This window comes from Mustelus asterias, unplaced genomic scaffold, assembly GCF_964213995.1.
Source record: "Mustelus asterias unplaced genomic scaffold, sMusAst1.hap1.1 HAP1_SCAFFOLD_326, whole genome shotgun sequence".
Classification (NCBI taxonomy): domain Eukaryota; kingdom Metazoa; phylum Chordata; class Chondrichthyes; order Carcharhiniformes; family Triakidae; genus Mustelus; species Mustelus asterias.
The window spans coordinates 485,534-511,430 of NW_027590288.1; the positions used below are offsets into that span (position 1 = coordinate 485,534).

The 25,897-nt window shown below is 43.7% G+C and overlaps 1 protein-coding gene across 4 annotated transcripts in view; it reads right to left on the bottom strand.

Moving 5' to 3' along the window:
• chtopa (chromatin target of PRMT1a) overlaps positions 1 to 21,881 on the bottom strand; it is a 46,857-nt gene extending 24,976 nt beyond the window's left edge. For 2 of the 4 annotated variants that reach the window (XR_013496255.1, XR_013496254.1), the window contains exons 1-3: positions 21,589 to 21,838; positions 15,220 to 15,301; positions 11,803 to 12,074 (exon numbers count right to left, since the gene is read on the bottom strand). Coding sequence is in view for 2 of the 4 variants with exons in the window: in XM_078204408.1 (XP_078060534.1) it covers positions 11,924 to 12,074; positions 15,220 to 15,284 (216 nt within the window). In the remaining 2 variants the exon portion in view is untranslated. Of the gene's footprint in view, positions 1 to 11,802; positions 12,075 to 15,219; positions 15,302 to 21,588 lie in introns of all 4 variants that reach the window. The other 2 variants (XM_078204408.1, XM_078204409.1) reach the window with 2 other exon arrangements.
• Positions 21,882 to 25,897: the final 4,016 nt, after the last annotated feature.

Genomic DNA, 25,897 nt, shown 5'->3' on the forward strand with positions numbered 1-25,897 from the left:
TAATCGAGTTTAAACCCTCCCTGACAGCACTAGCGAGTCTCCTTGCAGGAATGTTAATCTCAGTCCTGCAAAGATGTGGCTCACCCATCTTGCACAGGTCCCACCTGTCCCAGAAGCGGTCCCAGTGCCCCAGAAATGTGATGCCCTCCCTCCTACACTAGCTTTCCAGTCTTAATTCTATTTTGTTGCTCACTAACATGACTGGACTGGAAGTAATGCTGAGGTTACAAATTCAGAGGCCTTGCCTTTCAGTCTCCTTGCTCGCTCCTAAACAGCATACTCAAAGAACAAAGAAAATTACAGCACAGGAACAGGCCCTTCGGCCCTCCAAGCCTGCACCGACCATGCTGCCCGAATTAACTAAAACCCCCTACCCTTCCGGGGACCATATCCCTCTATTCCCATCCTACGTACTTGTCAAGATGCCCCTTAAAAGTCACTACCCCACTCGGCAACGAGTTCCAGGCACCCACTACTCTGTGTAAAGAATCTGCCTCGTACATCTCCATTAAACCTTGCCCCTCGCACCTTAAACCTGTGCCCCCTAGTAATTGACTCTTCCACCCTGGGAAAAAGCTTCTGACTATCCACTCTGTCCATGCCCCTCAATCTTGTAGACTTCTATCAGGTCGCCCCTCAACCTCCATCATTCCAGAGAGAACAAACCGAGTTTCTCCAACCTCTCCTCATAGCTAATGCCCTCCATACCAGGCAACATCCTGGTAAATCTTTTCTGTACCTTCTCCAAAACTTCCACATCCTTCTGGTAGTGTGGCGACCAGAATTGAACACTATATTCCAAGTGCGGCCTCACTAAGGTTCTATAAAGCTCAATGCCCCGGCCGATGACGGCAAACATGCCATATGCCTTCTTGACTACCCTCTCCACCTGCATTGCCACTTTCAGTGACTCCTAATCCAATGTCCCACAGAAATGTCACAGAAAACGTTCCACCAACCCAGTGATCTCAGGATGGCATTCCATGACACAGGTCTCGAAATGAATTATGATGGAAGCTCAGTGGAGGGTCAGAATAAGTAATTTCTGGCAATTAAATAAATTAAAACATCTTGACAAAACAAGACTTTATCCCGTGAAATACCTAGTAAGTTGGTAGGGAAATAACTAAAGCAACAGTTGCAAAAAGACAACAGTAGCCAGCCAAAAGACACCCTGCAAATCCAGCTACGCTTTACTCTCAACTAATCCCCTTGCCACTAGAAGTCAGTGCTCTCCAGCAAGAAACTAAAGCTTGACATGGGAACCTTAGGAAATGACACAAGAGCTTCTAAAATTCAGAATGAAACAAAATGGAGGTTCACCATAAAACATGGAACAGTATCATCAGTGCAAATTCACCCTGGAAATTAACTCACCAGCAGAAATCAATGACAATTATCTGCATTCTTTTAACATGCTGTAAGAAGCATATGCCAATCTTAAGATTTGGATAATATATAAAAGCTTTTCAGATGCAACTGAAATATTAAATGCCTCTATTCTGGATTTTCCTCCCACTTCATACCATAATAATGCACCAGTAACAGCTCAAAAAACCTGTCAATGGAACACATCTTAGTATCATAGAATCTTACAGAAGGCTATTCAGCCCATCATGCGTGCTGGCTCACTGACGTCGTGTCCCTTTAAGAAAGGTTCTTTTAAAAACATGATTTCTGCAGCTCACAGCTTCAGTGGTGTCATGCTCACAGCCTTAGGTGTAATGTCATTGTTGGGAGGAGGAAACAGCCGTCGGGAGGCGAGGGGACCAAAGCTTTCCAGCTTTCAGTTCTGTTTTGGCTGCAGTGTTAGAGGCAGTCTTCGAAGCAAGCTGGAAAATAAGTCTCTTTCTCTCGGATTGGCTTTGAAAGTTTTTACCAGTTAGCTGAAAGAAAGGCTTGCTGCTATGCTGCAGGAAGGAATCTGTATTTTGGGGAGCTGAAGACTACAAGCTGCTCTGAGTTTTCAAGATCATTTGAAATCAGCATTCAACCAACGGGACTGGATTCCAGTATCTTGTGAGCTTTAGCCTGTGCAGTGATAAATCTGTTTAAAGGGTTTTGTTTATTGGATTTTGGTTTTAATTGGAATGCAATAGAGATTTTCATTAGGAGTTATACATTATATTGGTTGTTTTGTTTATAATTGATAAAAGGTTTTGCTAATTTTCTTACTATACGTGTTAACTATATTTTTAACTAAACTTTGTTTGATAAAAGCTCCCTATTGTCCTAGTGGGTCACTTGAATCATACCAGAAGTAAAACATCTCATGTTTATCCTAGCCAAATTCAAAATGCAAAACTTCATAAAACACTTTGGAGTTTTGGACCTGAACCATAACACTCACTGAAAATGCCAATCAAATTTAGTCCCATATTCCAGGTTTTCCCCAATAACACCAAAAGTTCTCTTCAAGTACGTGGCCAATCACCTTTTCAAAATTTGTTTATTTATTAGTGTCACAAGTAAGCTCACATTAACCCTGCAATGAAGTTACTGTGAAATTCCCCTAGTCGCCACACTCTGGTGCCTGTTCGGGTACACCGAGGGAGAATTTAGCATGGCCAATGCACCTAACCAGGACTGCGGGATGAAACCCACGCAGACACGGGGAGAATGTGTGGACTTCACACAGACAGTGATCGAGGCTGGAATTGAACCCGGTTCCCTGGTGCTGTGAGGCAGCAATGCTAACCACTGTGCCACCGTGCAGATTCCATCAGCATTTCAGGTAATGTGTTCCCCATCACAAGAACCTTCTGTGTGAACTAAGTCTTTTTAAAATTTGTTCATGGGGTGTGGGTGTCACTAGTTTTTACTGCCCATACCTAATTTTTAAAGATTTGTTATTTATTATTGTCCCAAGTCCTTGAGAAGGAGATTGTGCGCTGCCATCTTCAACAGCTGCAGTCCACGTGGTGCAGGGACACCCACAGTGCTCAGTATAAGGGTCTGGCACATATTGGGTTATGTGCAACTGAGTATATTAGTGCATAAACAGTGATATAAAAAGACACATAACCCAGGATCAGTGTGGTGCTGCTGGCTTATAGCCCTTCCTGTACATGTGGGAATAATTCTAGTGGTTAATGAAGACTTATAGTTAATCTACAAAAGACAAACCAATCTACAACTAACATCCTCCCAACATGCTGGCAGAATGGGATCAAAGCCCAGAACGTCACTAAAATGCAGACAGACAGAAAAATTGAGCAAAATTCAAAGCATTCGGGCCTGAAAGGAAAAGTTAACTCAGAATTCTTACAGCGCAGGAGGCCATTTGGCCCATCACGTTTGCACCAGCTCTCCAAACTAACATCGTGACTTAGTGCCATTCCCTTACCTTTTCCCCGTATCCCTGCACATTGTTTCTATTCAAATAATCATTTAATACCCTCCTGAATGTCCCGATTGAACCTGCTCCCACCACACTTCCAGGCAGTCCAGGCCCGAAACACTCATTATGTGAAAGTTATTTGGCTTCTTTTGCAAATCACCTGAAGTCTGTGCCCTCTCATGCTTGATCCTTCTGCGAGAGAGAATAGTTTCCCCGTGACTTTGAACACCTCTATCAATCTCCTCAGAATTCTTCAGAACCTTCCCATCCTCTCCAAACTACCCTCACAACTGAAGTTTCTCATCCCTGGAACCATTCTTGTAAACCTCTTCTGCACTCTCTCCAATGCCTTCACATCCTTCCTATAATGTAGCACCCAGAACTGTACACAATATTCCAGCTGAGGTCTAACTAGTGTCCTATACAAGTTCAGCATAACCTCCTTTGCTCTTGTATGTCCCTATTAATAAGTCCCAGAATACACTGTGCTTTATTAACTGTTCTCTCTACCTGTCCTGCCACCTTCAATGATCTATGTACGTATACACCCAGCTCCCGCGCCCCTTTTAGAATTTACCTCTTTTTAAAATATTGTCTCTCCATGATCTTCCTACCAAAATGCATCACTTCACACTTTTCTACATTGAACTTCATCTGCCACCTATTGGCCCACTCCACCGACTTGTCTGTGTGCTTCTGAGGTTCTACACTGTCCTCTTCACACTTTACAACACTTCCAAGTTTTGTATCATCTACAAACTGTGCCCTGCACACCAAGACCGAGATCATAAATATATATCAGGAAAATCAAGGGTCCCAATAGCGAATCCTGTGGAGCATCACTACAAACCTTCCTCAGACCATAAGATATAGGAGCAGAATTAGGCCATTTTGCCCACCGAGTCTGCTCCGCCATTCAATCATGGCTAACAAGTTTCTCAACCCCATTCTCCTGCTTTTCCCCTATAATCTGTGATCCCTTAACCAATCAAGAACCTATCTCTGTCTTAAATACACTCAAGTGGCCTGGTCTCCACAGCCCTCTGTGGCAATGAATTCCACAGGTTCACCATCCTTCTCATCTCAGTTCTAAAGGGTCACCCCTTTACTCTGAAGCTGTGCCCTCAGATCCTAGTCTCTCCTACTAATGAAAGCACCTTCCCCAAGTCCATTCTATCCAAGCCTTTCTTTATTTGATTTATTATTTCACTATGTTAATACATGTGGCAAAGTATTGTTTCTTGCGCGCTATACAGACAAAACATACCGTTCATAGAGAAGGAGAGAGTGCAGAATGTAGTGTTACAGTCATCGCTAGGGTGTAGAGAAAGATCAACTTAATGCGAGGTAGGTCCATTCAAAGGTCTGACAGCAGCAGGGAAGAAGCTGTTCTTGAGTCGGTTGGCACATGACCTCAGACTTTTGTATCTTTATTCTCTATGTATATTTATTCTCTAAAGTTTCGATAAAATCACCCTTCATCCTGCTAAACTCCATCGAGTACAGACACAAAACGCTCCTCATATGTCAAGCTTTTCATTCCCAGGATCATTCTCGTGAACCTCCTCTGGACTCTCTCCAATCAGTCAAGCTTCCAGCCGTACTAGTACCTTGCCTCTTATCTTACTCAGCAGCCTCCTGTGCGGCACTTTGTCAAAGGCCTTCTGGAAATCTACGCAAATAACATCCACTGGCTCTCCTTTGTCTAATCTGCTCATTACCTCCTCAAAGAATTCTAACAGATGTCTCAGACATAACATGCCCTTGATGAAACCATGCTGATGTCGCCCTATTTTACCATGCACTTCCAAGTATTGTGAAATCTCATCCTTAATAATGGACTCTAAAATCTTATCAAAGACTGACATCAGGCTAACCGGCCTATACTCTCCCATCTTTTGTCTCCCTCCCTTCTTAAACAGGGGTGTTGCATTAGCGATTTTCCAATCCTCCCCGACTCGTGATTCTTGAAAGATCACCACTAATGCCTCCACTAGCTCCTTATCTATCTCCTTCAGAACTCTGGGTGGAGTCCATCTGGTCCAGGTGATTTATCCACCTTCAGACCTTTCAGCTTCCCTAGCACCTTCTCCTTGTAATGGCCACTATATTCACCTCTGACCCCTAACTTCCTTGAATTTTTGTTGTGTTACTGGTGCCTTCCACTGTGAAGACCGATGCAAAGTACCTATTCAGTTCTCCATTTCTTTGTTCCCCATTACTACTTCTCCAGGAAGGTTTTAAAAGAGGGGGGTTTAACCAATCAGAGAAGGGTGAGATTCAAGGCAGTATCTGGTACATTTGAAAAAAAAGGGATGCTTTGCTGTACGTCAAAAAAACCCATCAAGTCAAAGGTTGCTAGGGTAAAGAAAGGGGAGCAATGGGAAGACAATTTAAAAAAATGTACTGAGTAGTCTCGAGTCACTAGTGCCTGCAAGAGGAATGGTGGGTCAATTAGGATCCATGGATCCTTTCAATGAAGAAAATGAATCATGGGAGTTCCAACGTAGAGCATTTCAGTATTTTGTACAAGTGAATAAAATAGCAAACAAGTGACTCATACAACTTTTCTCAGTACAATAGAAAATAATTTGCTCCAGTGCTTAGTTCATTCTGCAAAGTCAGGAATCAAAGCTTACGATGGCTTAACCAAGATCTTAACAAAGATTACTCTCCAAGCCACCCGATCATCTCAGAATGGTTCAGGTTCCACTGAAGGAATCAAGTGGAAGGCGAAAGCATTGCTCAGTTTGTGGCAACCTTAAAAAAGCTGGCACAACATTGAGTTCGGTGAGTCATTAGAAGATACTCTTGAGATCATCCAGTTTGTGGTGTCCAAAATGAGGCTATCCAAAGAAGATTACTTCCTGAAGATGCTTTGACTTTAAAGACAGCAGAAGAAATCGCAGTGTCGATGGAACTGGCTGCTAAAGAGGCAGCACAATTTGGTGCATGAATTAAGGTCCACAAGTTGGGAACTGCCCATAAGAAGTCAAAACAGCAACAAGCATGTTACAGATGTGTCAAAATGGGACAGTGAATTCTGCAGCAAGGATAGTCACAATGCAAAAGCTAGACTAGCTTCCCCATAGAAGAATATTCTAAAAAGGAATTTCACTACCTTCAAGATGGACAAGTTCTACAAATATAATTTACAACATGGAAGAAAGAAATTACGACTTTGAAGAAGAAAATGTCCAGAAATATAATGAAGAGCTTCAATTGATCATCTTATCCATACAGGGTAAATCACAGATTCTAGGAGATTCCAGTTAAGTGGACAACATATTAGGATGGAGGATGATGCTGGTGCTGCTATATCTTTAATTTCTGAGACTAAATACCAACAAAAGCTGAAGCATCTTCCTTAAAAACCCAGCTGATGTGATTTTGAGCACATACACAAAAAAGATGGTGCCGTTAAAAGGGAACATCATAATCAACGTAGAGTTGAGTGGACAAACAGTGGAGTTGTCTCTATGTGGTGCATGGTAATTATCCAGTTCTATCATGGAGATCATGGTTGGAGAAGATAAAGCTCAACTGGAGTGCTGGCAATAGACTGGTCAATGTCAAAACAGATCTACAGCCCCTTTCTGGATAAATACAAGAGTATATTCAAAGAGACATTTGGCTCAAGTGAAACTCAAGATAAAGCCTAATAGTCAACCAAAAAGTCTCAAAGCAAGAACGGTGCCACGTGTAATTTGTCCCAAGGTTGAAGAAGAATTAGTATGACTCATTAACACTGATGCGTTAGAGCCAGTTACAATGAGTGTCTGGGTTATTCGCATCATATGCATCATGAAACTAGATAGAAGTCAGCACAGAATCCCTACAGTGCAAAGAATTCGGCCCATCAAGTCTGCAACGACTCTGACAGTATCTTACCCAGGACCTTTCCCCACCCTATCGCTACACTAAGGAGCAATTGAACATGACCAATCCACCTAACCTGTACATCTTTGGACTGTGGGAGGAAACCAGATGGTTCAGTTCATATTTGTGGTGATTTTAAAACAATAGAATCATAGAATCCCTGTACTGCAGAAGGCAGCCATTCGGCCCATCGAGTCTGCACTGATTCTCCAACAGAGCATCCCACCCAGGCTCTATCCCTGTAGCCCCACGTATTTACCCATTAACCTCCTTCACCTGCACATCTTGGGACACTAAGGGACAATTTAGCATGGCCAATCCACCTAATCTGCATATCTTTGGACTGTGGAAGGAAACCGGAGCACCCAGAGGAAACCCATGCAGACATAAGAATGAGGAGTGGGCCATCTGGCCCCTCAAACCTGCTCTGCCATTCAATAAGATCATGGCTGATTTTTTGTGGACTCAGCTCCACTTACCCGCCCGCACCCATAATCCTCAATTCCTTTACTGTTCAAAAATCTATCTTTGCCTTAAAAACAGAGGTAGCCTCAACTGCTTCACTGGGCAGGGAATTCCACAGATTCACAACCCTTTGTGTGAAGAAGTTCCTCTTCAACTCAGTCCTAAATCTGCTCCCCTTATTTTGAGGCCATGCCCCCTAGTTCTAGTTTCACCTGCCAGTGGAAACAACTTCCTTGCTTCTATCTTATCTATTTCCTTCATAATTTTATATGTTTTGATAAGATCCTCCCCTCATTCTTATGAATTCCAATGAGGATAGTCCCAGTCTACTCAGTCTCTCCTCATAAGCCAACCATCTCAACTCCGGAATCAACCTAGTGAAATCTCCTCTGCACCCCCTCCAGTGCCAGTATATCCTTTCTCAAGTAAGGAGACCAATACTGTACACAGTACTCCAGGTGTGGCCTCACCAGCACCGTACACAGGTTCAACATAATCTCGCTGTTTTTAAACTTCATCCCTCTAGCTGCTGCACTTGTAAACCAACGTTTTGCGATTCATCCACAAGGACACCCAAGTCCCTCTGCACAGCAGCATGCTGCAATTTTTTATCATTTAAATGACAGACGCAGGGAGAACATGCAAACTGCACAATACAGTCATCCAATGCCGGAATGGAAGCTGGGTCCCTGGCGCTGTGAGGCAGCAGTGCTAACCACTGTGCCACCGTGTCACCCCCATGCTGTGCCGACAAGAGCGTGATGCTAATGCTGATGCATTATCACGCTTACCTTTACCCTATTGAGCAGATGAGTCTATGACTCTATGAGATGCCACCAAATAGTTTTGCTGATATTCTTTTTTTTTGAGAGTAGATCATTTGCCTGTGACGATTTCTCAAGTTTGGAAACATACCAGAAATGATCCCGTGGTGGGGAAGCTGATGGATTTGGTATTGAAGGGAACAAGAGCTGGAATGCATCGCACAAATCCTGATTCAAAACCCATGTATGTCAAGAAAGTTTGAGTTGACCATCCAGGATGGCTGTCTATTGTGGGGAATCCAAGTGCATCATACCTCCCAGTTTGTGTGGAAGGGTTATTGAACAACTACTTGAAGGACATCCTGGTATAGTCCAATGAAGGAATCAGTAATTTTTGGTGACCAGGCCTGGATGCTCAGATTGGAAAAAAAGGGACAATGTCAATCTTGTGCATGAATTGAGAAATACACCCCCATTGTCTCCTTTGGAGGGGCCTAAAATGCCACGACAAATGTGACGTAATGCATTTTGGAAGATCTAATAAAGATAAGAAATATACAGTAAATGGCAGAACCCTTAAGAGTATTGATAGGCAGAGGGATCTGGGTGTACAGGTACACAGGTCACTGAAAGTGGCAATGCAGGTGGAGTAGTCAAAAAGGCATACGGCACGCTTGCCTTCATCGGCCGGGGTATTGAGTTTAAAAATTGGCAAGTCATGTTGCAGCTTTATAGAACCTTAGAACACTATAGTGTTCAATTCTGGTCGCCACACTACCAAAAGGATGTGGAAGCTTTGGAGAGGGGACAGAAAAGATTTACCAGGATGTTGCCTGGTATGGAGGACATTAGTTATGAGGAGAGGTTGGAGAAACTTGGTTTGTTCTCACTGGAGTGACAGAGGTTGAGGGGCGACCTGATAGAAGTCTACAAGATTATGAGAGGCATGGACAGAGTGGATAGTCAGAAGCTTTTTCCCAGGGTGGAAGAGTCAATTACTTGGGGGGCATAGGTTTAAGGTGCGAGGTTTAAAGGAGATGTACAAGGCAGATTTTTTACACAGAGTAGTGGGTGCCTGGAACTCGTTGCTGGGGGAGGTAGTGGAAGCAGATATGGTAGTGACTTTTAAGGGGCGTCTGGACAAATACATGAATAGGATGGGAATAGAGGATATGGTCTCCGGAAGGGTTGGGGGTTTTAGTTCAGTCGGGTAGCATGGTCGGTGCAGGCTTGGAGGGCCGAAGGGCCTGTTCCTGTGCTGTAATTTTCTTTGTTCTTTTGACAACAATTGCACTGAGATTTTGCTGGTCCACTTGATGGTTACATGTTCTTAGTCATGATTAATGTACACTCAAAATGGCCAAATGATCTACTACAACTGAACAAAGCATTGAAAAGCTTGACAAAATTGCTGCAAAATTTGGTAAACCGGAACAGATCGTTCACGAAAATGGTTCACAGTTGACTTCACAAGAGTTTGAGGACTATCTCAAAGTAAATGGCACTCAGCATATAAATTCCACATCTAATCTGTCAACCAATGGACTAGCTGAAAGATTCATAATCCTTGAAGCAGTCTTTAAAAGCTTCATGACAGCAAGGTTTGTTATCAGGTCATGTGAATAACTTTTTGGTATCTTATAGAAGCACTACTCATGCGACTACCCAATGTTCACCTGCATCACCGCTCTGAGAGAGAAAGTTGCAAAGTACACTTGATTTATTACCTCCAGAAACTTGAGAGTTAGTAGAGCATCAACAAGAAGCAAGGCCAGGGGAAGTAAAACCAGAAAGTGTTCAGATTTGAAACACAAGGTTCAAGGTGAGTACATACTTTGAAAATGTACAGGAAAGCCTTTAATGAACCAAACTCTTCGAGATCTGAACAAATCTCTCAGACGTCGCTATGGTACCAGGAGGAAATTGCAACTCTCAATTCCACAGTCAGCAAATCGAAGTGGGAGTCGGGAAAACACAATCAGGCACAACAGCAGAAAAAGTACACAAAGTTGTGGCCTTGAAAGACATTACCTGGAAAAACATCAGTAATTTTTTAAAAATTCAATGCTGCTTCAGAAAAAGCTGTGTCGGAACTGTCAGCAATGACAAGTAATACAAGTGGGTTCTGATTTGTGGGACACTGGCACCACAGAATCAACACAGTGCAGAAGAGGCCCTTTGGTCCATCGAGTCTGCTCCGACAACTGTACACACCTGACCTCCCATTTACCAGCATTTAGCCCATAGCCTTCAATGTTATGATATGCCAAGTGCTCATCCAGGTTCTTTTTAAAGGATGTGAGGCAAGTCGCCGCGACTAGTACTGGGGAAAGTGGGGGCTGGACTATTGGGACCAGTGTTCCAGCAAACATTATAACTAAGGAGTAAGAGAAGATTTTCAACTAAATAGTGGGGCCAAGGGAACAAATGTGGGCAGCTGCAGTGTGTGTGTATATATATATATATATAATATATAGAGTGTGGAGATAAGAGAGGAGGCATTAATATGGAAAATGATAAACAGACAATGACATGGAGACAGGGAGGACAAACACAAGCTTAAATTGACAGTAAAGGTTTATCCTTTCCTTTTTGAACAGGGGTGTAAATATTTGCAACACTCTATAACTCTGACAGCACTTGAATATTAAAATCTATTAACAGAAAGTGGTCAGAGTTTCTGCTATCTCCGGCAAACTAGGATGCACACTGTTGTGACGGAAACACCTACTTTTTATCTATTTCACTGATGTCCATTCAAATTTGAGATAAATTACACTCCCAACGAGGGAAAAGGTCTTTCACGTACTGAATCCCCATCATTCCCAAGGTTTGCATTTACCTGCTAAGTTTTCATTTCAGCAATTTTTTCCGTCAATACAATTTCAAAGCAGTAACAGGAATTTGCTCTGTGTTCTCTGGGAAAAAACATTAAAATTAACTAACTGTACAGTTCCACACTTGTATTATCTTGCGTTTTCAGTTTCCCATGGAGTCAGTAACCCATAAATGCGTTTTAATTAACAACATCCCAGTGGGTTTCTCCTTAAAATGGTGTATAAATTTTAACATTTCTTTAATAGCCTGTTTTCTAGAGTTTCAGAGCATTTCCAGATGTCAAGCTGCTATCAGCACCTGCAATCTTCAGAAAAAAACAGCATTAAAATCGGGAAAAATATATGGTCAGTTAGCAAAGCACACGATTCAGCCCGAATGCAGCCTCTTGTCTGCAATTCTCAAAAACTCCTGCTGTTTGAGCACAGCAAGGTCCCATGTTCTTCCCTCCAAGGAGTGAGGGAATCAGTAAACGGTGCAATTAATTATTCACAGTAACTCTTAAACATGGGCCAGTACCTGTCAGAAATAAACAGAGGAGGAGATCATTTGAGAGCACATTGCTGGAGGACGGTGCATGCCATGGGAATCCTGGCGTGATGGGGAGAAGAAATGACGTCACCAGGAAGTTGTCGCTCACCTGCTTCAGCTTGAGAGCAGCTTGGACAGAGGGCCTGTTCTCCATTTGCTGCGCCAATCGGCGGTTTCTGGCACTGGCCAGTTGCTGCTGCTGCATCGTTGCTCGAATGCTCACCGTTGGAGGCTGTTTGTTCTTCAGCATGTTGGTAAAGCTTCAAGGTTGAACAGAAGTGGTTTAAACAGGTTTTAATACACAGAACTCAAAGGCAATTCGAGCCCCTCAGCTACGGTGCCCCAGTTCCCAGTGAAAACCTTTCAGTATAGAGATATGTGGCACACTTTTTTTGTTGTTAAAATGTGTTCATTCCCCTGAGAGTCTGGGATTGCAACCATTGCAGGCTGAGTTATTAGAGAAAAAAGGTGGAAAGATTTAATAGCAGAAAAATCAAAGCAGCAAGATGAGAGCATGAAGGGAAAAGAGCAAGTGGCAAGGTGATTTGAAGAAAGGACTAAAACAGTCATAGCAATAGCAGAGGATATTTACGGAAAAAGATCTACTGATCTCGCACAAACTGCCCAAACACTAAATTGTCAGTGTATTTGAAATTTTGCTCCCACATCTTATACGCAGCTATATGCATGCCGCATGGATTTTATCACAGCTGCAAAAGAATCATTTCCAAATGTCAGGAATGGGAGTCTCTCAAACTTCAATTAGCTCCACTAACAAATGGAACAGCAACATCTCATTTCAACCTTTCCAACTGAAGGAAAATCTACAACCACTTTTAAATGTGAAACCAATTGCTTAACCACATTATGAACCAATACTAAAGACAAAACTAACCAGGCAGGGAGATGTCTTGCTCATACAGCCAGAGAAACTGCTTCTCAGTACCTAATTAGCGAGAGAGTGCCCCAGTGACCCATGTGTTTAAGATTAGGTTATGGTTAAGACTAAACTGAGGAGAGACCATGACGGTTTTATAGGTTTTGAAGATCTGGACAGGTTCCTTCCTTGGATTATCTTTACTGGAATCACTGGAAATGAAACAGTATACATCGAACTTACACCATAGAAAAAGGTCAATTGGTCTACGCTGGTGTCCATGCTCCATAAACGTCTCCTCCCATCCTTCATCTAACCTCATCAAAATGCCCTCTGTTGCTTTTCTCATTTATGTTTATCTTGTAAATGTTATGTTGTACATTCTTCAGTGCCTTAATAGCATTCTTATAATGTAGATCAAATCTGTGCACAGGACTCCAAATGTGACATAACCAAGCTCTACACAAATTTAACTTGTGTTTTTCAGGTTCATTCCTCTGCTGTTTGTTTGCATGGTCTTATTATCCTGTGTCGTGACTTGTAACGATTTGTGCACCTCACCAACCCTCTATTCTTTTGCCTATTTAAACAATTATTTTCCAAGTAGTATGCAGTTTCTTATTCTTCCTACCAAAATATACCCATCTCACACTTATCTATGGCTGAAGTTCATTGCTCAATTACACACCCATTTTACACGTTTATTGAAGTCTTCCTGCTTTAGGCTCATTCCCCAATTTGGCACCATCTGCAAATTTTTAAAATTGTATTTCCAATTCCAGAGATCAATTCTGTTAACACAAACAGTGGTCACAGCACCAATCCTTCAGGAACACTACTTCTCACCTTTCAGTAAGCATTCTGCTACTTGCCCTGATGACTCCACGCGTTCTGACCTGTCATGGGCCTGTCTGCAACACCTTGACGAAAGCCATTTCAAAATCTAGAACTACTGCATTTCTTGAATCCAGCGTTACTTCTTCACAAGGAATTCAAATGGAGTTCCTTTTGAAATTCATGCTGTTTATATTTTCAGTTACGGGATATTTTTCTGTTTGAGTAAAGATTCTATTAGCTTTCCACCCACCAATGTTAAGCTAATTGTCTGTTGCTTCTTAAACTTGATTTACCTCCATTTTTAAATACAGGAATTACATTAATTGTTCACTAGATTTGTTACACTATTCCCTTTCTAATCAATAATTTATAGACATTTAATATTGATTCTGCCGTTCCTTGTCTAACTTATCTTAAATATCTTTATCCATTCTGATCTCTTCCTCCAACATCACCTGCTTCATGTTAAGTGCCCTGGCAAATACTGAGACAAGTAATTATTTAATATTTCTGCTGCTACTGCCGAGTTAATTGTGGTTATCTTTTAGTGGTTCTATTCCTGATTGTTTTTGTTATGCGTGTCTGTACAATATTTTTTTACATTCCTTGATAATTTGATTTTGAATTTCTCGGTCTTACCTTTCTAATTTTTCCCCCTTTGTTGGCCATTAGCAAACCAGATGGGTTTTTGCAACAAACAATGGTTACCGTTATGATTAGTTTTCAACTCCAGATTTAAATTCCACCAGCTGCCATGCAGTGCTCCCTCTCTTACTGGACCTTTTACATGCTGGGTAAAAATATCATCCTGCCCAAATAATAAAAACCCTATTTCCTAGACCCTTTTCACCATTTTTCCTTGCCACTTCCCCCATTATCAAAAAGTCTGTCCAACTCAGATTCAAAGTGTGGTGGCCTGGTTTCTAGTAATTAATCCAACAGAAAGTCAATGCCTTTGCAAAAAGAGAAAAAAGGATCCAAGAATATTTAACTAACATTTAGGAGTTGCGTTATGAAGCCAGTGAGCAAAAGACTGGAATAAAGTGGGAAGAGTTGTCTGTTACCCAACATGACTGTGCCTTTCAAGAAAGACCAGCTCATTTTTACAACTAAAGAAGCGAAACAGTAGAGAGAAAGCAGATCATGAAGCAGATTTTGTGCCACTTACAAGACCCCAGGTGTACACTGGAGGCCTTTGGACTTGATTTATGGTGCCCACCAGCTGCCTCTTACAGATCAGACCACACAGCACAGCTGATGCGTCTGTCATGGACAGGACAGGGGGGCTGTTGCAGCCCAGATCAACTAGTCACCACTGCTGTAGTTTCTGTTCAAATTTATCAAAAACCACAAATAGCAGCAGGCTGGGGATGCGCAAGACTGTGCCAGCAATCTTACCACTAGGGTTATTTCCACAAAACCACATTCTTACAATCAGCTTGTTCTTACGTTCCGTGCAACAGCCCCGCATCATTCTACCACACCTAGGTCACCGTCCTTCACAAAACGTGTTTTTTTTTTGCATCTGATAACTGCTTTATTTAAGTGCCATCAACTACTGGAGCAGCATTATACAAGGGAAGAGCAACATTCTCCTATGGTGAATCCCTGGAAATCACTGTGCACTTATATATCCTGTAATTGCTAATCAGCTACACGATTGGCACTTGAAATGTTGTCGGCTGCCTCACCGCTCGTTCAGTGACATCTTGGTTGTGCTTTTCAGCACAATCTTTGGTGTTGATGGGGCAGACATTATGAGACTTTGATGCTCTGGAAGAGAAAGAAAATTCATGCAATCAGCATGTGGGAGTAACTGTTAAGATCTTCACCTGCAACTGATCACAACCAACATTAATGCAAAACGTACTGCTAAAAATGATCAGGATTGTCATTTGGGTTTTACATCATTATATTGAAACCAATATACACATTAGACAAAAGTTGTTATAGTGGCAGTCTCTACACCAGCACTGTACACGACCTACACAGTGGCCATCATGTACTCACCAGTACCACACCTGGTATTAGAGCTCAGTCCTCATTAGGTTGCCCAAGTGGACCATGGAAACTTCCACTATTTTCAGACAGTGAACCTCCACCTTGTTTCATTCATTTTAAATAGGTCTAAATGATAATTTCAACTGCTAATTAGCCACATGATTGGTACTTAATGTTGTCAACTTGATCGCCCCTCAGACCTACAATACAGCTTGTAACAATCCTGTACATTGAGCTTCATGTACATACGAGTTCAAAGCAGTGAACACACTGAGTGAGAGTGGGGAGGTTGGGGGTGGGGGGCAGAGGTGCATGCGCCAGAGGGGGCAGCAGTGTGCACCAGCGAGAGGGGCAGCGCACGCCAGCGAGTGAATGTGTGTGGTTGAGAGTGAGTGAGTGGTTTAAAAATAGAACAGACTCACAGCTGAGCCTGTCTTAATTAGATTCTCCAGCAGGATTTAATAGAGTAGAAGCCACTTGATCGGCATTAGTGCCACTGAAATAGGGATATACAATCATAAGATATAGGAACAGAATTAGGCCACTCGGCCCATCGAGTCTGCTCCGCCATGCAATCATGGCTGATATTTTTTTCATCCCCATAATCCCGATCCTCTTATTAATCAAGAACCTATCTATCGCTGTCTTAAAGACACTCAATGACCTGGCCTCCACAGCCTTCTGCGGCCAAGAGTTCCACAGATTCATCACCCTCTGGCTGAAGAAATTCCTCCTCATCTCTGTTTTAAAGGATCGTCCCTTTAGCCTGAGGTTGTGCCCTCTAGTTCTAGTTTTTCCTACTAGTGGAAATATCCTCTCCACGTCCACTCTATCCAGGCCTCACAGTATCCTGCAAGTTTCAATAAGATCCCCCCCCCCCTCATCCTTCTAAACTCCAACGAGTACAGACCCAGAGTCCTCAACCGTTCCGCATACGACAAGCTCTTCATTCCAGGGATCATTCTTGTGAATCTCCTCTGGACCCTTTCCAACGCCAGCACATCCTTCCTTAGATACGGGGCCCAAAACTGCTCACAATACTCCAAATGGGATCTGACCAGAGCCTTATACATCCTCAGAAGTACATCCCAACTCTTGTATTCTACCAATACTGCCAGCTAAGATCACTAATTCAGCACAGAATGATAAACACAACTTTCCTGGTGTTTTGTATAACTTAAGCAATGGGCTTGTCCATCAATCCGACATGGATGGTGCTTAAAAATTGTTTGAAGGTTTTCATCTTGAGAGCAGTAACATTGACCAAGACAAATTCACAGTTACACCACATAAGAATTTTGAGGGAACAGGCTCAGAATACACGATGGACTCAAGGACGCATCAGACCTATTTCAAACGCAAATAAATGGGACAGATCGGTGACTGTCAAATGTGCTCAACTTAATAACCACCACACCCAATCTCTAACTCGAAATCTCTGATCCATCAGACTGTGGAGTTACGTTAGGGAGGCTATGGAGATCTACCAAAACCACACCATCCCCAGGATGGAGACCTTCTCACCAGTAACATCTGGCCACCCTTACTCAAGAAACAAAATCCAGTCCACACAGTTGACTAATCAGCACAAAAAATGTTAATATGAACTGACCAATCAGCTGCAGCAAGAATATTAAAGTGAACTGATTACAAACACCATGGCTGGGCCAATCTGTAAGATCCCACCAAAGTCCCATCCTTCACTGCGCATAACTATCTCTTTCACTTGTTGCAGCCATTCCTCTAGAGAGGCAGAGTATGCTGCCTGAAACATTGGCACCTAGCAGTTCTTCCAAGGAACTCTTAAGGTGACAACTGTTCTTTCAGAGCAAGCATTTACATATGATAGTAAAAGTCTTCTTCATGGCTGATGTTGGTTGCAACCCCCCCATCCCCTACCAATGCTCAAGCAATGGGTTTTGATGTCCATCAGAACGAGTCAATTCTCAGGGTGGGAAAGTAGGATTAATGCTAGAAAGGCTGACTGCATCAAAAGACAAGTTGCCCCCCCCAAATCCCTGCACCCAGCCGCGAAACAACCAGAAAATACAGTGACGTAAACTGCAATGCACCACCTGTACATTTCCATGAAGTAAAAATACATCAACACAGAAAAACAGTGGAAAATGCTGGAAATACTCAGCAGGAGTGGCAGCATCTCTGGGGAGACTACACAGAGAGAAAAGCAGAGAAGTTTCAGATCATGACCTTTCATTAAAACTGAGTGTGTGTCCATTTTGGAATCATGGAAAGGCTGCAGAAGAGGTATAATAAGCCTTTTAAACAAAGATGCCTGGATCCTGCCAACTCCCCCATCAACATATTTCTGTATTGTTGCGACAATCTCCGGAAACAGAAATATAGTGTTTGGAATTTATACCAATAGCCACAAGTACGTCTATAATACAGCAATCAACACTTGTTCAAAAATCATAATGGAAAACATTTGCATGTACAGATAGAGATAATCTATCCCACTGCCTTTCAACACCGAGTCCTTAAGGTATATGGGTGGAAGAAAGTAGACCTTGCCCTGCAGTGATGTGGATCATGCAGGTTATTCCGCACTTTTGGGAAGATCCAACTGGTTATCATAGAAAATCATAGAAACCCTACAGTGCAGAAACAGGCCATTCGGCCCATCGAGTCTGCACCGACCACAATCCCACCCAGGCCCTACTCCCATATGCCTACACATTTACCCGCTAATCCCTCTAACCTACGCATCTCAGGACACTAAGGGGCAATTTTAGCATGGCCAATCAACCTAACCCGCACATCTTTGGTTATAGCCAAATTAACGACTTTTCACTTGAAACGTGAAATAAATCCAGAAAGTTAAACAGTTCTGAAGAAAGCCAAGCTCTGAATACTACGATTCACAAGATCCAAAAGAAATAAAGGATAGAGTAATGAGACTAGGAGGCAAGAAAAACATGTGTCAAATGCGGAATGCGTCAAATGTGGAATGATAACAAAAAACAAAGTTAAGGGCACTCTACCTGAATGCACGCAGCATTCGTAACTAGGTAGATGATCTAAAGGTACAAATAGAGGTAAATGGGTATGATCTAATTACCATTATGGAAACATGGCTGCATGGTGACCAAGACAGGGAACAGAATATTCAACGATATCCAATATTTCAGAAGGACAAACAAGGAAAGGAGGTGGAGTTGCGTGAATAAGGGATGGGATCATTGCAGTTGTAAGGGAGGATTTCAGGTCAACGTGAACAATGTGTAGAATTTGTTTTGAACAGTGAAGGGCAGCGAACATTGGTTAGAGTTGCTTATCGGTCACCTAATAGTGATGGCAACGTGGGCATACTATTAATCAGATGAGAGAAGCATGTAGCATGGGTGATTTCAATTTGCACAGAGTCTGGTTAAACCAAGTGAGCACTAATGCAGAGGAAGATGGGTTCCTGGAGTGTGTTAGGAATGGGTTTCCAGAGCAGTCTGTTGAGGAGACAACTAGATGACAGGCTATTTGACATTACGTTTGAAAGTGAGGAAGTTCAATCTGAAGCCAAGGTGTTAAAGGTTGAATCAAGGAAAATACGATGGCTTGAAGGGCAAATCGACTGAGGTGGATTGGGAAAATACATTAAAAAGTATGTCTGTGATAAGCAATGATAGTCTTCAAACAAACATAACATTGCGTACAGTACCTATACATTTCTTCAAGGTGCAAAAAACTCCAAAAAGCCAGTCAACCATGGCTGACAAAGTTAAGGATTGCAGAATTTTTTTTTAAAAAAGGCTTAGTAAGTTGTCAGAAATCTTCATTAACCTGAGGATTGGAAAGGTGTTTAAGAATACAGTAAAGGAAGGCCAAGAAACTGAAAGACAACACAGAATATGAACGCAATTTAGCAAAAGAAATAACAGGAAAAACTTCTATAAGCATGTGAAAAGGAAGCCAAGGCAAATGTGGTTCCACTACAGGCACAGTTAGGAGGATTCATAATGGGGAACAGGGAAATGGCAGAGAAGCTAAATGATTGCTGTGACTGTTTTCACCAAAGGAAGATACAGGAAATTTCCCGAATGTAGAGATCCAAGTGACTACAGAGAACGTGAAGGAAATTTGTATAAGATTGTATTGGCAAAATTAATGGGGCTGAAAGCTGATAAGTCCCAGGGTCCTGATATTATGCATCCCAGTGTATTGAAAGAGGTTGCTATGGAGATAGTGGATGCAATGGTGATCATCTTCCACAACTCAATATGTTCTGGAATGGTTCCTGAAGACTGAAAGGTCACAAATGTCACTGCACTATTTAAGAAGGTAGTGAGAGCATAAACAGGGAATGACAGACTTGATAGCCTTACATCAGTGCTGGGGAAAATGTTGGATCTATTATAAAGGATGTGGTAAATAGACACTTGCACAATTATCTGATTGGGCATAATCTGCATGAATTTACAAATGGAAAATCATATTTGGCTAACTTGTTGGGAGTTTTTAAGGTGTTACGGTGGATGCAATATATTTGGATTTGATTAAGGAGGCAATATATTGGCCTGGACTGAAGATTGGCTTACAGGCAGAAAAGAGAGTAGGAATAAACAGGTCATTCTCATGTTGGCATGCTGTGGCTTATGGGGTACCGTAAAGATCAGTACTTGGGCCCCAGCTGTTCATTTCCAAGTGTGCGCATGATACAAAGCTAGGCAGGAATGTGTGGTGAGAGGAAGATGCAAAGTGGCTACAGGAGGATTTGGAAATAGCTAGTGAGTGGGCAGGAACGTGACAGATGTAATATACTGTGGAAAAACGTGAGGTGATCCATTTTGGTAGAAGGAACAGATGTGCAGAGTATTTCCGAAATGGTAAGAAATTAGAAAGTATAGATGTACAAAGGGACATGGGTGTCCTCATCCATAAAGCACTGAAGGCTAACATGCAGGTGCAGCAAGCTATTAGGAAGGCTAATGAAATGTTAGCCTTCATCACAAGAGGATTTGAGTACAGTAATGAGGTCTTGCTTCAATTGTATAAAAACTTGGTTAGACCGCACTTGAGTAGTGCACGCAGCTTTGGTCCTGTTACCTCAAAGGATATTATTGCAATAGAGGGAGTGCCACAAAGGTTCACCAAACTTGTTCTGGAGATGATGGGACTGTCTACTGAAGAGAAATTGGACAAACGTGGCCTGTGTTCTCTTGAGTTTCGAAGAATGAGAGGTGAACTCATTGAAATTTACAAAATATTTAATGGAATAGGCCGGGTAGATCTGGGTAAGATGTTACCCTTGGTTGGGGAGTCGGGGGGGGGGGGGGGGAAACCAAGTTAAGATGTTACCCTCGGTTGGGGAGGATGGCGATGGCGATGGAATTGAAGCAGCACAATTTCAAAATACGGGTGAAATGAGGAGAAATTTCTTTACACAGAGGATTGTGAATCTTTGGAATTCTCTACCCCCAGAAAGCTGTGAAAGGTCCGTTGTCGTTTATGCTTAAGTAAAACGGAGATTGCTGGATTTCTGATTAACAATACACAAAGGGTTTTGAGGATAATGGGTGTAAAATTAGCTATCATAGTACTAAATGGTGGGGGCAGGCTCGACAGGCTGAATGGTCAACTCCTGCTGTGTTCCAATTAAAAATCTTGTTCAGATTGTCAACACCAGCCTAAAGAGAGTCAACCCTGGAGGTGAATTCTACTTAAATTTGCTTAATATCTCCTCATTTGTACTCTGTATATAATTGCAACCAAAAAAACACACACACAGGTCAGTCAACCTTTCAAAACCATAAGACACATCAGCCGCCTACTTGATTTTGAAATCTGGGTCCCACCATCAATTGTGTGGCAAAAAAATAAATGTAATTTGAAATAGTTTTGTCTACTGAAAATAAAAGCATCGTTTGCTGCGTGCAGGGTAACAGAACTATTTCTATTTGGGAACCAACGTGCTTTCCCCCCCAACTCAATCACCAGATAACTGAGCCTGACTTTAGGAGAGAAACATTCTCACTTCCCTCCCCATTCACTGCCCACAGCGACCCAACACAAAGCCCGTTCCCGTCCCGGCCGCCAGGCTCACTCACCCACTCTCCCCAACACAGCACTGCCGGCTGGGCCGGAGAATCCCGCCGTGGCGCTCGCTGCCGGGCCGCCCGCCTCCCTCAATCTCTGCGGGCCGGGATTGCCGGTGTTGGCAATGTTGCTGGTGACGGGATTGCTAGCTCGGGATCGGGTTTACGGTCGGTTTTACCGGTGTCGGGGCCTGATTTGCCGGTTTTCCCGGTGTCGGGACCGGTTTTACCGGATTTTCCGTCGCTGCAAAATGGCGGCGGGACGGAGAGAAAATGGCGGCGCCGGTTGGTGACGTCAGCGCGGCACTCAGCGTCCACATTCCAGAGAGAAAAGCACCAAAATATCCCCCCTCCCCCAAATCCCCAACAGCAGCAACCCCATCCCCAAATCCCCCCTCCCCCAAATCCCCAACAGCAGCAACCCCATCCCCAACCCCAAATCCCCCCTCCCCAAATCCCCAACAGCAGCAACCTCGTCCAAATCTCCCCCAAATCCCCAACAGCAGCAACCCCATCCCCAAATCCCCCCTCCCCCAAATCCCCAACAGCAGCAACCCCATCCCCAACCCCAAATCCCCCCTCCCCAAATCCCCAACAGCAGCAACCTCGTCCAAATCTCCCCCAAATCCCCAACAGCAGCAACCCCATCCCCAAATCCCCAACAGCAGCAACCCCATCCCCAAATCCCCTTTCCCCCAAATCCCCAACAGCAGCAACCCCATCCCCAAATCCCCCCTCCCCCAAATCCCCAACAGCAGCAACCCCATCCCCAACCCCAAATCCCCCCTCCCCAAATCCCCAACAGCAGCAACCTCGTCCAAATCTCCCCCAAATCCCCAACAGCAGCAACCCCATCCCCAAATCCCCAACAGCAGCAACCCCATCCCCAAATCCCCTTTCCCCCAAATCCCCAACAGCAGCAACCCCATCCCCAAATAGCAACCCCCCAAATCCCCTTCTCAGCAGCAACCCAAATGCCACCCCCCAAAATAGCAATCCCTCTCCCCCAAATCCCATTCCCAAAAGAGCAATCCCCATCCCTAAAACCCGAACAGCAGCAACTCCATCCCCAAAACAGCAGCAACCAGAACCCCCCAAAACAGCAATCTCCATCCCAAATAACAATCCCGCCAAAAAAGCAATCTCCCCTCCAAAATCCCGACCCACCCCCCAAAACGACAGCAACCCGACCCACCCCCCAAAACGGCAGCAACCCGACCCCCCCCCCCCAAAAACAGCAGCAACCTGAGCCCGCCACCCCCCAAACAAGCAGTGACCAAATGTTGACAAATTTAGCAGCCATACTTTCGATCTCTTAATCCAAGTTATTTATATAAATTGTAAAAGATCGAGGCACTTCCACCAATCACTGAGACATACCACATTATATCCTGCCAACCAGAAAAAGACCCATTTATGCCAACTGTTTCCCATTAGCTGGGCAATCTTCTATCCATACCAATATATTACCCTTATTAAAATAACCTTTGATGCTGTCAAATATCTTCTGGGAATCTAAGTGCAGTTCATCCACTGGTTTCCCTTTATCCACAGCACGTGACTCCTTTAAAGAATTACAATAAATGTTAAACGTGATTGCCCATTAAAAAAACCATGTTGACTGTGCTCGATTGCCTTGAATCAGTGCCCTGCCACAACATCTAGAATACTAACTTCTTCGGCGATCACTCACTAACAAGTTAATTAATGAACTCAAAGTTTACTGGACATGGGTTGTGCGTGTGTGGCTGATAGAGCTCTAGGATCGGGCCTACCTTCAACTGCACACTTGGCAGTTGTTTCTGGGATCTGGGTTTGATCCTTGGACTCCAGATCGCTGGTATTCCTTTCTCAGGCTCCTTCACTGTGTCTCCTCTTGCCGTCACCTGTCCTCAAAGAATTGCGACCTTTCAATCAGGAGGTTCCTTCAAGTCAGTCTTTTCTGAGCAAGGGCTTCCAAGGCGTTGATATATCTGTTGCATTGACGTAAGCCTTCAGGATGTCTAGAAGCACTTCTTTTGCCCTCCTTTTGTTTTGGAGCCTTCCTTGAAATTTGCTTTGGCAGTTGGTATTCCGACATCCTAAGCACACAGCTGACCGAGCAGAGTTGGTTTTGGATCTACATGGCAGTTGGCGCTCTTGGTTCCTTCAAGGACGCTGGTGATAGTACACCTGTCCTCCCAGCTGATGGAGAGAATCCGTCTCAGGCAGCATTGATAGTCCTCTCCAGGCCTCGAGGTGGTCTCTGTATGTAGTCCAGGTTTCTGAGCGACGTAGAAAAGTTGGAAGGATCATTGCCTTATACATGAGGATCTTGGTGTCAGCACAAAAGGAACACGTCGTTGAAGATTCTCATCCTTAGGCATCTGAAGGCAGCGCTCGCAGATTGGATATCATGTTGCATCTCCGCATCAATGTCAGCCTTAGATGAGTGGTGGCTCCCCAGGTAGAGGAAATCTTCCACATTTGGGAGGGTTTCCCCGTTGATTTTGATGGAGGGAGAAGCCGGGCCTTGCCCTGGGGCAGGTGAGTAAAAGACTTGAGGTTGAGGCGGAGATTCTTCAGTAGGCTTTCACGAGGCATCAAGCATGGCTTGCAGAATCTCTTCTGAGAACGGAGAAGGTGATGTCATCCACATACTAAAGTTCCACGAACGATGTCGGTGTCATTTTCTTTTTGGATTTCAACTGGTTGAGGTTAAAAAGTTTTCTGTCCACTCCACTGGGAAGCTTGTTCTTGACAAGGTGAAGGACGGTGGTGAAGATGATGGAGAAAAGGGTGGGGCAATGACATCTCTGCTTGACTCCAGTCTTGACCTGAAGGTTTATATCTTATTTCTGTCGGTGAGGACTGTTGCCGACATCTTGTCGTGGAGTTGTCGGAGGATGTTGTTTAATTTCTCTGAACATTCGGCCTGACAGGGTCTTCCGTAGCACTTCCCAAATGACCGAGTCAAAAGCCTTGGTCAAATCGATGAAGGCCATGTAGAGTGACTGATGTTGCTTCTGGCATTTCTCTTGAAGTTTCCGAGCAGTGAAAATCATGCTCCCGTTCCATGGTTTGGCTGGAAGATACATTGGCTTTCCGGAAGGATTATTTTAGAGTGGGAGAAGGTGGCTAGCAAGGATTGGGGAAATGATCTTCCCGGCGATGGAGAGTAGGGAGCTCCACCCATAGTCGGCTGTGTCTCCTTTCTTGACAATGGTTGCGATGACGGCATCGTCATGAGGTTGGCAGGAATTTCATCTGTCCCAGATTTTCAGGAGCAGCTGATGGGAGATAATGAGTGATCTCTTCTCTTCCAAGTTTGAAAATCCTCACTGGAATCCCACCCATTCCTGTGGATTTTCCACGTGTTTAATGATAGCTTTGACCTTGTCCAGGCTTGGCGGGAGTCCAAGGTCACCTTCGATGAGGAGCTGGGGGATTTACTCAAGTATATTCTCATCTATGAATGTATCACAGTTTAGGAGTTCTTTGAAGTGCTCTCTCCATCAAAGGCTGATTTTTCTGTGTCTCAAGAGGTTTCTGTTCTTATTCTGCACCGGTTTGAGGACTAGGGTGTTGGGTCCATATATTGCCTTAGTGGCACTGAAGAAGCCTTGGGTATTGTGCTTGTCGAGGAATTGCAATTCTTTAGCATTCTCAGTCCTGCTTAAAGCCAGTCTCACTTTCCAAAGAGAACTGAGGGACTGTTGTGTGCTCTGATTCAGAGACATGGCTCACTCTGGCTTCAACAGACTGTGCCCTACAACCAGAGGGCTTCTCAATCCATTGAGTGGACTGCACAGCGGCCTCAGGCAAGACTAGGGGAAGTGGGGTCCGTCTTCTAATCAACACCTCATGGTGCCAAGACATAGCTACACTGCTGGGTTTCTGCACCCCGGACACCTTCCGCTAAAATGCCGTCTCTACTACCTTCCGCGGAGTTTACCTGTTATCCTGACAACAGTTTACATCCCACCCCATGCGATGTGACGACCACGCTGGACGAAATATACACCACCACAAATAGCCTTAGACAAAACATCCCGAGGCCTTGTTCATCGTGGCCAGGGACTTCAGTCAGGCTAAGCTCAAGAGTGTTCTCCCAACACATCTCCTGTTCCACCAGAGGCCCAAACATCCTACACCAATGTTACACAAATATCAAAAATGCCTACCGCTCTATCATCCACCCACAATTTGGTAAATCAGACCACAAGGCTGTGCTCCTGCTCCCGGCTTATAAGCAAAAATGGAAACGGGAGAATCCATTAAAGAAAGTAATGCGATGTTGGTCTGAGGAATCGGGTGATCTCCTACAGGATTGCTTAGAGTC